Below are 12,533 nucleotides of genomic sequence, written 5' to 3' on the forward strand. Positions count from 1 at the left end.
ATGAACAAATGATACCATAATCTGTATTTGGTTAATCAGATACCAATCGGACATCTGTGAACTTGTCTGCTCCTTTTCCTATAATATCCAATCCAACCATGTTTATTAAAAATTTTAAATACATCTGTAATCTATTCACTTTATTTCTCTATTGTATACTTTTCAAAGGGGTAAAATTTTGACTCACTTTTAAATATCAACTTATCAAAGAGTTTTATTAAACTCACTGACTTACGAGGGAATGACATGATGGTAAGGCAAACAGAAAACATTGAGGGAGCTATAAACATTAAATAAAGAAATAAAATATGAGATTGCTGATATGAACACAGACTAATAAACTCTATAGGCTAATAAACTGTAACCTTTGGGATTATCTTCTCTCCTGGACAGAAATCACTTGAATTTCTTCTAAACAAAAATATACGTTAAAATGCAATTCCACTCGAGACTAAGTAATTTACTATAATTCAGGAAATTCAATAAAATGCATTTCCCTACATAAACCTTTAGGTGTGCTCCTCTGTTTAGGAAATTTATGCTTTCCTTTTTTGCATATTTTTTCTTAACTCATTCAGGCCACCTCTATCTCTGGATGACTTTACTTAGGAGCTGAAATGTATCTATTCTTAACATTCCTTTTACTAATATTAATACCTGAGTAATGTTTAATCTTTGTTTTTCAATTGTAAAATATGTGTCAGTGTAATATGAACGTTTTAAATAATAAAGTAGACATGATTATCAACCACCTGTTTAAACAGAACATTATTCCAGCATTACAGCTCCTTAGTGCCCCTTTCCAGTCATATCTCTCAAAACTAAAGAAATTAATTTTGTTTTTAAAAAGTTACATAATTTAGTCATGTAATTGTAACCCCTGTATACAGCGTCTTTACAATAAAATGAAAATTTGAAAAAGTTACATAATTTTTCTTAAATAACATTTTTTAAACATTGTATTAGTTAGGTCATATGTATGTTTCCATCTGTGTTTACTCTTTTTCCTCAACATCTGTAAGTCTGATTTATTCTTGTTGATACATCTGAAATTTGTTAACTCAATTATTGTGTAGTGCTAATTTGTGTGTGTGTGTGTTTGTTCACAAATGTGGGTTTTTTTTCACATCAGAAGGGTAATGGGTCCACGTCATCTCAAGGTTTGAGGGAGGCACAATGTCATGCAAGTGCATGAACCAGAAAAAGACTGCAAATGTTTTTTAAATTTTTACCTTCTCCTCATGTCTGTTTTCTACTTTATCCATTCTATTAGTGAGGCTTTCAAATGATATTTTTAAAAACTTACTTAGTTGGGGAAGGGAAAGGGAATAACAAAATGTTGAAACAAGGACACAGGATGATCTATTGCAATAGTGATACTCACAAGGCACTATTTTGGAAATGAACTTTTCAACTTGGGTGGGGGAAGAGGAGTGGGGAAAGTGGGGGAGGGAAGGAATAGTAGGAGAAAAACAAAGGAGGGGGTAACAATGCTTGACAAGAAATGTACTCATTACCGTACTCATGTAACTAACCCTCTGTACAGCATCTTTAAAATAAACAACAAAAAAACTTACTTGGCTTTTCATTTCCAGAATTTGATTTTTAATTTAATTAAATTACTTGCTAACACCAGGGTTTGACCTCAGGGCCTTCTGCTTACTCTGCTTGTTTGCTCAGCTGGCACTCTACCAGTTAAGCCATGTTTCCAGCCTGGCTTTTTGCTGGCTATTTTGGAGATGACATCTTCTAGACTTTCCTACATAGACTGACTTCAGACCATGATTTTCTAGCTTCCAGCCTTCTAAGTAGTAGGATTATAGGCATGAGCCACTTGTGACAGCCATTTCCAAAATTTGAATTTTATTTTCCCCCCAAATTTTTATATATTTAGTGTGAAAATAGTAATAATGGCAGCAGTGATAATAATGGTAAAAGCAGTAGCTCTTTTTTTTTTTTTTTTACAGTCACAAATCCGGTGGACTTAGTTTTATTGTTGTTGTTATTGTTTTCTACTTCAAGTCATACCAAGTGAAAACAAAATAGTTGATAGACCAGGGCTCTGTGGGAGAATCTGCTACCAGTTTATTCAGGTTTTTGGCAGAATTTAGTTCTGTGCTGCTAGAGGACAAGGCTCCTGTTCCTTGCTGGCCGTGGGCTAGCTGTCATTTATAGTATTTAGAGGCCACTAGTCACTAGACAGAAGGTGCATTTTCCAGCTCTGTGCTGGAATTTCAGTATCATCATCTCTAATGCGTTTCTTGATCCTCTGGCCATTCCATTCACTACTTACTTATGGCATCTGTAATAAAATAATCTCTACCTATTTTCTTCTCTTAAACTCTGTTCTTTGATTCCTGTCTTGAAGACAGGTCTTTTTTGGCAAATGCCAGATGGAGCACGAAATAGAAAATAAAAATATTATAATCTTAAAAAGTAGTCTCAGCATATGAAGGATAAGGCCATGGAAACAAATTCTTTTCTTTCCTTGAGGGCCAGATTACTCTTTAAGTAGCTGGGCAAACTTCTTCAGTTACTCAGTGGAGATAAAGCCATTGAAATCTTAAAACAGTTGAAAAAGCAGTAGCTCTTTATTACTGTATGCCAGGTATCATTCATACATCTTCAGATCTGTTAATAAACTTCCCAGTAACAGCTTTGTGAGATAATGCTTAGCCCATTGTATAGATGAAAAAAGTCACAGAAAAGTTAGTATGTTTGCCTTAGGCACATTATAGTCCAACCAGTTTTAAACAAAGGAAAATTTATTCAACATAAAAATTAATTTTCTTTTCCCTTTTAGTTACTAGAAAAATTAAAAGAACGCTGGCTTTCAACTGGTTTATGGCAAAATTTGGAACTGATGAAAACAGTCATTGTAGAACCTCAAGGAGGAGAAAAGACTGATTTTGATCAACTGCTTCAGGTGTACTATGATGCAATCAAGTACAAAGGAGAGAAAGGTATTTAGAAATTATTTTATGGTCAATATATTTATTATAAGGCAAGAAATTGGTGCTATTGGAATTTCATTGTTATCATCTTGTAGGTAAATTGCAACTAAAAGAAAAATGCATATTTTATATCAGGCCCCAAGGATTTACACCTCTAATTCTAACTTCTCCAGAGGCTGAGATCTGAGATCTGAGGTTCAAAGCCAGCCAGGGCAAACAAAATCCTCAAGACTCTTCTCTCCATTTAACAAACAAAAAGCAAGACCTAGTAAAGACACACACACACACACACACACACACACACACACACACACACACACACACACACACACACACACACACACACACACACACACACACACACACACACACACACACACACACACACACACACACACACACACACACACACACACACACACACACAACTTGTTTACAATCTTAGATTATAAAAGAATAAGTTAATTGTCCTATAATGTTTTCAAAAGGTAAACTTGTGTTTTCAAAACATAACTGAGAAATGAGGAGCTGAGTGTTGGGGTACACACTTAAAATTCCAGCACTTGGGGTACTCAGGCAGAAGGAGGGCCAACCTGGGCTCCATAATGAGATCTTTTTTCAAATACCTAACGAAACCACACAAACAACCCTCCCCCCCATCCCACACAAATGCTCTACACTACTAAGGACTCAATTTCTTTCTTCTTTTCTTTTCTTCTTATTTTTCTTTTCTTTACTTTTTGGGGTCCTGGGGCTTAAACTCTGGGACTAGGCGCTGTCTCTGAGCTCCTTTCAAGGGTAGCACTCTACCACGTGAGCCACTTCTCGCCTTTTTCTGTGATTAATTGGAGAGTAGAATTTCACAGACTTTTCTACACAGGCTGACTTTGAACCACAATCCTCAGATCTCAGCCTCTTAAGTAGCTAGGATTATAGGCGTGAGCCACTGGACACCAGGTTGAAACTTTATTTTTTCAGTTTACATTTTCTTAGTTCATACATTGTTTGGTATTATGGTGTGATTTTACTTTACAAAGTATCTGAGAGATGCATAGTTTGTCAACTGTTTTACTATTATATGTAATTTTGTTTTCCTTGTTTAAGATAATCATTTAAAAGTATATCTTACTGTATTTTAATTTGAAATTTCCTAATGAACTTCAGAAATGACAAGAATAAGCAACTTCTCAGAATTTTGAGTGTGGCTTGTAAGATTTTTTTTTTTCTTCTGTTGCTTAAGATGGAGCCCTTCTCATAGCAGTTTGTCGTGGCAAAGTGAGTGAGGGTCTGGATTTCTCAGATGACAATGCCCGTGCTGTGATAACCATAGGAATTCCTTTTCCAAATGTGAAAGATCTACAGGTGAGCCATTTAAGCTTTCTGTTTAATTATGAGGGAAGTCCTTGGTTTTGTGTGAAGTTAATTTTCTATTTTCTTGTATCCTCAGATATTTTACTTAAAATCTCTGAATGAGTGAGAAAGGTTTCATAGGAAAGATTTGTTTTTAGCTTACATCGTCTTTTGCTTAACAAGTCATCTTCAAAGAATGGTTCAGAAGCATCAGTATCATCTGGGAATTTATAGAAATACAGATTTTCAGTATTTCATCTCAACCTCCTGAATCAGAAATGCTGGCTGTGGAGCACCACAATTTGTGTTTTATCAAGCTTTTAGTGGTATTTTAGTGATAAGTTATTTTATCTAGTTCTCTTTTCTCCAGTGTTCTATGTTGTAGATTTCACAAGTGTAGCTGCTCTAGATCTCTTCCACTTGAGCTCAGTATGACCAGGGCACTCTGTACTACAATGTTATGTGCTGTGGTCAGGAAATTATACCAACAGAGAGCTGAGAATACCGGAGTTTGTTCACCTAATGAATTCCATCTCTAGAGACATAGCCTTGTGCTGCTTTGGGTTTCTCAAGAGTGCTCTGTTTTTCTTAGTTTTTCTATTGCTTCCAATGGAAGAGATGTTTCTAAACCAGTTACTTAATATTGGCTCTAGAATAGTTTTGTCACATTATCACAACTTGTTTCCTAGACATTTTATATTGGAAAAAAATTTATAGTAGTTACTTAAAACCTAAGATGACATTGTATTATTAGTCAGGGGTCTCCAGAGAAAAAGAAACAATTGAGATATATTATTTCAAGATTGACTCAATTACAGAACTAAAGAAATTCTGCAGTGGCCACCTACAAGTTGATTGTATGGTTTAGCCCAAGAAACTGGAAGCTGGGGTTGGAGGCCTGCCTTAGATAGAGCACTAGCCAGTGAGCAAAAGTGGCAGGTACTGAGTTCAAGTTCCCGTCTCAGACCAAAAAGAAACTGGAAGCCTCAGAGTTAGGAATTTTGATTATGTTGCTCCAACTTCCAAGACCAAAGGCCCTAGAGTCTTTCAGAGGGACTGCTCGTGGGAGTTCCAAAGACAAAGAACTCAGAGCCCAGTACCCAAGAGGAAGAGCCAGAGAGAGGGTCGTTCCTTTTCTCCCTTTACTTTTCCATCTCTGCCTACTGCTGCCTGGAAGGTTGCTTACTCACATGCAGGCAGCCTTCCTCACTTTGTTGGTTGACTTACATACCAGCTTCTCCGGTAATGTCTTCTCAGACATACTCAGAAGTAATGCTTTCCCAAGTCTCTAGCATCTACTCCCTCAGAGTAGTGAAGTTGACATCCAGAATTAACCATCACAGTTGGTATTCCCTCCCAGCAGACTATTTGAAGGTTCTACCAATTTGAGACAACAACTTGAGTTGACCCACTGAGTATGACTCATGGCCCTTCCTCCAGGGTACAGTCAATAGTATCAAACCAAATTAGCAATTTTAGTAGGATTAGTTTTAATGCTTTAATGGGAAATGTAAATTAAATATTTACTTTTATTTCCCTGGGCCATACAAGTCTTTAGGTAGCACTACCTTTATTTAACAGTATCTGTTCACTTAGTCCCTAAGATTCTATAACATTTAGATGTCTTCATAATTTCTGAAAGTCTTCAGTCCCTGTTGGCTTTGATGGCTTTTGCTACATTTTCTTCCCCAATTCTAAAATGGCCAATGCTACCTGGTGAAGCAGTTGACGTCTGTATTGTGTTCACCATCAAGTGCCTGAGGGTTGCATTGCACAGAAGTTGAGTGCACTGGGCCTGTTGCTTTTTGACATCTTGTCATTTTCCCTGGCCCCAGGTTATTTTTTTTTTTTTTTTTGTCGGTCGTGGGCTTGAACTCTGGGCCTGAGCGCTGTCCCTCAGCTCTTCAGCTCAAGGCGAGCGCTCTACCACTTGAGCTACAGCGCCACTTCCGGTTTTCTGGTGGTTTATTGGAGATAGGAGTTTCACGGTCTCTCCTGCCCGGGCTGGCTTTGAACCGCGATCCTCAGATCTCAGCCTCCTGAGTAGCTAGGATTACAGGCGTGAGCCACCAGTGCCCGGCTTGGCCCCAGGTTATTAACTTATGTATTAATGAAGTGAGAGAACTCTTTCCTCTCTTTATTTTGCTACTTTTTTGCACTTGAGTTCCAGGGATTTGAATAAGCAGAACTATGACAAATAGGATCAGAGCAGGTCACCAAAATGTCTTTCTCATGACAGATTAAGATGTTCCCTAGAAGGAATTTATCCTAAACAAAGTATTATTGTTGGGGCTATGTATTAAAGGTTTGGTCACCAGCCTCTGGCACTATTGGAAGGTGGTGGGACATTGAAGAGATGGGAGGAAGTTGGGTGACTAGTGATGTGCCCTTGAAGGACACTGACCCCCAGGCTTCTCTGTGCTGTCTGCCTGCCAAGAGGTGCTGTTTTTGCTTTGGAAACAAATTATTCCAACTATCAAGTCACAATGATAGAAAGTTGACTACCACAGGGGAGAGAGGAGAACACTAATAAATGAGGTTTGATAGAATAACAATGCCCAGAAACATGGTTTTGAGGGTAAAAGAAAGAAGGAAAAAAAACATAAAATATATAATATTTTCTCTTCACACATTTTTTTAAATTTTAAGAATTTTTTGGAAAAAAACAAAAAATAACATAATAAATGCTTATATCTCACAATATTTTCTTGAACTTTTTAAAACTAGCTTACATTAATTTATATAAAGGTTAGAGCTGTTTTATTTTAGTTTGGGCCAGTCCTGGGGCTTGAACTCAAAGCCATAGTTACTGAGCTATTGCTCAATGCTAGCATTCAACCACTTGAGCCACAGCTTCACTTCCAACTTTTTGTTGGCTAATTGGAGATAAGAATCTCAAAGACTTTTGAACCACTATTCCCACAAACTCATGCTACAAAGCCTTCATTCCATTATATTCCAGTGTTTTCAATCTGTTAGTTGGTATACCTTGAAGAAAAGGATAATTTCTCAAGTATCTTTCTGTCTTTTCAATAAAATATTGTCTTGGAACATTGTGTTTAATAAATGACGTTTTAATCAGTGATTAGGGGCTTAATGTAATTTTTTTTTTTGGTGCTAGTACTAGGGCTTTAATTCAGTGCCAGAGAATTTCCCTTAACTTTTTTTTTACTTAAAGCTGGTTCTCTACCACTTGAGCCACAGCTCTATTTCCTACTTTGTGCTTTTTAATTGGAGGTAAGAGTCTCAAGGATTTCTGCTCTGACTGGCTTTGAACCACAATCCTCAGATCTCAGCCTCCTGAGTAGCCAGGATTACAGGCATAAGCTGGAGACTTTATGACATGGTAATAATGATAATCATTAAAGTGGTAGTAAACATCAATATGATTCCTATGTGTTATTGTCATAGGTCAGCAGAAGAGTTTCTAAAGGAAATAGTCCCCAGTAGTCCAGTAGTGTTTTTGTTTATGTGTTTGTTTTGTGCACGTGCTGGTACTGGGCTTGAACTCAAGCCTTTTTCACCATAGGCTACTGCTCTACCACTTGAGCCACACCTCCACTTCCAGCTTTTTGCAGTTAACTGGAAATAGGAATCTTTTGATGTATCTGCTCAGGCTGGCTTCCAACATGATCCTCGGATCTGACATGAGCCATCAACACCTGGCTTCCAATAACATTTTAATGCTTTATTAAATACACAGTAGAACATAATAAATAGAGGAAGTGTCTTATATTGATTATACAAGCTGCCACTCTTTATATAGTTTTTTAATTGCTATTTAACAAATTATCACATACATTTATTATCTCCATAGGTCATGAGTGTAGATGTGGTTTAGGTGGGTCCTCTGCTCAGAGTTCCATAAATCAGTGTTCTCATCTGGAGCTTTCAAGTTCATCGAGGTTACTGGCACAATCAGTGCCTTGTATTTATATGACTGGTTTTTTATAACCCAGGCAGGGGCTGCTCTTAGCTCCTAGAAGATACTTAAAGTTCCTTAGTGTTATCATGTTTGCAGGCTTCCTCACAGCCTGGAAATTTAATTCTTCAAGGCTTCCTAGCACCAATCAGCTAAATAGGATTTTATGTAACCTCATTGGTAGCGTAATTTCCCATCACTTTGCTTTCCAACATAACCTAATCGAAGAGTCACTGCCCCATACTTGCCATATTAAGTAGGCTTGAAGCAATTCATAGATTCTACCCTAACTCAAGGGAGATAATATAAAGATGTGACTCAGAAGATGTTGTCTTAGAGAGTATCTGTCCTTTTCTTGTTCTGTATAGAAGGAGATGGTAGACTAAATGATTTTCATAAATCTTTCTTCCAAGACTGCTCAAAGGACTGGGCTTTGTAATGTTCTTTTACATTAATATTTAATTTATCCCATAGAAACAAATGGAAATTATTTATAAATGAAAATTTTGAAGTATTCTTTCTTAAATAATCTGTACAATAGTCCATGTATGTCATTTAAATGCATATTATAAGAAGCTCAGATCAGTGTTAGAAAAGTGATTTGAGTAAGACAAAGGAGGCAATATTAAATTAATGATACTATTTATTTTTCTTAATTTGAGACAGATTATGGAAGTAAAAAAAATTAAGTAGAGTTTAAAATACTAACTTAAGACATTCCTGTCTCCATAGTAGAGCTTGGCTTTGAGAAAGGCAGGAAAATATATGTTAAAGCCAAAAATATGACTTCTTTTGGCTGTGACCAGGATTTCCTCTTCCCACCTTGGGGACTACAAAGTAAGGTAGGAAAATTTCATTTTGGAGCCAAGTGTGACTTGTTTAGTTCAAGTCATAATTTATTGCACATACCTCAGGGACCTGAAAATAAAGAAAGCCACTATGAAATGCTGATAATGGGCCACTCCGAAGGGCAAAGCATTAAGCTGGCTTTCCCAGTGAGGATTTTTCTCTTTTACCTTTCCCAGATGCTTCTGATCATTCTCTAAGCAAGTACTTAATCGTGTAATAGTTTTAAAAGGAAACTTTCTATGCACCAGACCAAAGTGTTTGAGGGGCATGAGGGTGAACCCAGGCTTTCATATGAACAGATGGCAGTAGGGTAGTGCAACTCAAAAGAAAAACGATTTTCTTTTAATGCAGTTAAGTTACAGTATAAAGCTGCCTTTTTAATAGGTATCGAAAACAATTCTTTGACCAATTTCAGCCTCAAAAGCCTACATTACAATTTGGTCATCCATATCTGACATTGGTGACATGGACATGGTCTGTAAGACATGGTATAATATTTAGATTTTAAAATTGTATTTATTTTTTGGTTGGTCATGGGGCTTGAACTCTGGACCTTGGCACTGTCCCTGGGCTCTTCAGCTAAAAGCGAGAGTGCTCTGCCTCTTGAGCCACAGTGCCACTTCCAGTTTTCTAGTGGTTTATTGGAGTTAAGAGTCTCATGGGCTTTCCTGCCTGGGCTGGCTTTGAACAGTGATCCTCAGATCTCAGCCTCTTGAGTAGTTAGGATTATAGGTGTGAGCCACTGGCACCTGGCTTGTGTGTATTCTCTAAAATAGTTTAACCTCTTTGTGAGTGTAGAGCTTCTTCTGAGGGGAAATTCATAAATACGTGATTAAATTTTGTATAATTTAGGGCTGGGAACATGGCCTAGTGGTAGAGTGCTTGCCTAGCATGCATGAAACCCTGGGTTTGATGCCTCAGTACCACATACACAGAAAAAGCCAGAAGTGGCACTGTGGCTTGAGGGGTAGAGCACTAGCCTTGAGCAAAAGAAGCTCAGAGACAGTACGTAGGCCCCTGAGTTCAAGCCCCAGGACTGGCAAAAAAAAAAAAAAAATGCATACTTGAAAAATGTTGAGGTGGAGCTGGGTAGTACCTCATACCTGTCTTCCTCATCACTAGGGGGCTGGAGATCAGAAAAAATGTTCAAGGCCAGCCTAGGTGAAAAGTTGGAGAGATGCCATCTTAGCCAGTAGAAGCTGTTGTGGTGACACTCTTGTCATCCTATTTAAAGTGGAAACATAAATAAGAAGATCACAGGCTAGGCTGGCCTGAATATAAATGTGAGCCTCTATTCATAATTAAAGCAAAGGGGATTGTGGACATGGGTCAAGTGGTATAGTGCCTGCCTACTGAACCCAAGGCTACACAAGAAAGACCCTGGCTCAAAAAACATAACTCTCTTACATAATTAAAACAATGTATTAAAATAATAAAGTTTCAATAGGACACCATAGCTCATATCTGTAGGTAGAGATGGGGAGGACTGTGGTTCAAGGCCAGCCTGTGCAAAAAATGAACAAGATTTCCATTTCAGCAAAGCAAGGCAAGAGTGGTGGTCCGCACCTGTGATCCCAGCTATGCAGGAAGTATAACTAAAAGGATCATGTGCCAGGCTAGCTAGAGTTGTGGCTTGTGTGGTAGAGAACTTGCCTATAATGTCCTGAGTTTAAACCCCAGGACTTCCAAAAAAAGAATTTATTTTATTTTTTTGTCGGTTCTGGGGCTTGAACTCAGGGGCCTGAGCACTGTCCCTGAGCTTCTTTTGCACCACTTCCCACTTTTTCTGCTTATGTGGTACTAAGGAATTGAACTCAGGGCTTTATGCATGCTAAGCAAGCACTCTACCACTAAAGCCACATTCCCAGCCAAGAAGAATTTTTGTAATTCAAAATATATTCTTAGCCAGGAGCTAGGATTACACCTGTAATCCTAGCTACTCAGGAGGCTGAGATCTGAGGATTGTAGTTCGAAGCCAGCCTGGGCAGGAAAGTCCGTGAGATTCTCATCTCCAATTAACCACCAGAAAATCAGAAGTGGTGCTGTGGCACAAAGTGGTAGAGCTATAGCCTTAAGTGAAAAAGCTCAGGGACAAGTCCTGAGTTTAAGTACCACAACCAACCTAAATAAATTATATCTCTATCTATCTATCTATCTATCTATCTATCTATCTATCTATCTATCTATCTATCTATCTATCTATCCTTTTTTTTATTCTTGTGTTCCTTTTCAGAAGTTGCTTGTTGTGGGGGAAGGGGTACTGGAGGATTGAAACCAAGGCCTCATGCTTGCATGACTGGTTCTCTACAACTTAAGCCATACTTTTATGCTTGGCTTCTGTACTAGTTATTTTTCATTCATTGTGTTCTTTATGTAAAGCATAGGAAAGGACAGGATGACAACATTAATAAAGTAGGATGCACATTATACCATATTAAATTAGTTCTTTCAAGTATGAAAATACTATGAGATTATGGTAGTTGCAGAATTCTTAATTCTTTAGAAGGAGAGTTACATTTTTTGTTATTTTTCTAGTTTTGATGACTAAATATTCATGTTTATGAATGAAGGCAGGTGTATAAAGGAATGCACTATATCAAGATGAACTTGACATAGTTGAGAAGATTCTTCTATTTGTTATTGATTTATTTTAGTGGTGCTGAGGCTTGGACTAATGACATCATTGCTTGCTAGGCTGGCATTCTACCATTTGAGCCATGTCTCCAGCCTGACTTTTGCTGCTTATTTTGGAGATGGGATGTAGCTAACTTTTTCTTTCTTTCTTTCTTTCTTTTTTTGGTCATGGAGCTTGAACTCTGGGCCTAGGCACCATCCCTCAGCAGTTCAGCTCAAGGCTAGCATTCTACCACTTGAGTCACAGTGCCACTTCTGGCTTTTTCTGCTTATGTGGTGCTGAGGAATCAAACTCAGGGCCTCATGCATGCAAGGCAAGAACTCTATTACTGAGCCATCTTTCCAGCCCTCTAGCTAACTTTTCTACCTGGTCTGGCCTCAAATTGTGGTCCTCCAGATCTCTGCCTCTTGAGTATCTGGGATTATAGGCATTACCACTGGCATCTGACTCATCTATTCCCTTTGAGTATATTTTCTTCTTTTGAATTACTTTTCTATCATAATTATGTTAATGATCTTGATTGTACAATCAATTTAACAAGCATTTACTAAGAGCCTAATCTATAGTAAGTACAGTAGGTACAAAAATGAGTAAGATGCCCTGTTCACACAGTGATGTCTATATAATTTAGTAAATGACAAGACTACTTACACAGGATGTTTTGGTGGAATAAAAATTGGATGGTATGGGCTGGGAAGGTGGCTCAGTGGTACAGTGCTTGTCTTGCATGCCTGAGGCCCTGGGTTTGATTCCTCAGCACCACATAAGCAAAAAGAAAAAAGCCAGAAGTGGCGCTGTGGCTCAAGCAGTAGAATGCTAGCCT

At 37.9% G+C, this 12,533-nt stretch overlaps 1 protein-coding gene across 1 annotated transcript in view; it reads left to right on the forward strand.

The window, feature by feature from the left end:
- Brip1 (BRCA1 interacting DNA helicase 1) overlaps positions 1–12,533 on the forward strand; it is a 112,685-nt gene that overhangs the window by 65,923 nt on the left and 34,229 nt on the right. Inside the window, 2 exon segments of the mRNA XM_070026729.1 lie at positions 2,804–2,963; positions 4,195–4,316. Of these exon segments, the coding sequence (XP_069882830.1) occupies positions 2,804–2,963; positions 4,195–4,316 (282 nt within the window).

This window comes from Dipodomys merriami, unplaced genomic scaffold, assembly GCF_024711535.1.
Source record: "Dipodomys merriami isolate MVZ:Mamm:240054 unplaced genomic scaffold, mDipMer1.0.p SCAF_19, whole genome shotgun sequence".
NCBI lineage: Eukaryota > Metazoa > Chordata > Mammalia > Rodentia > Heteromyidae > Dipodomys > Dipodomys merriami.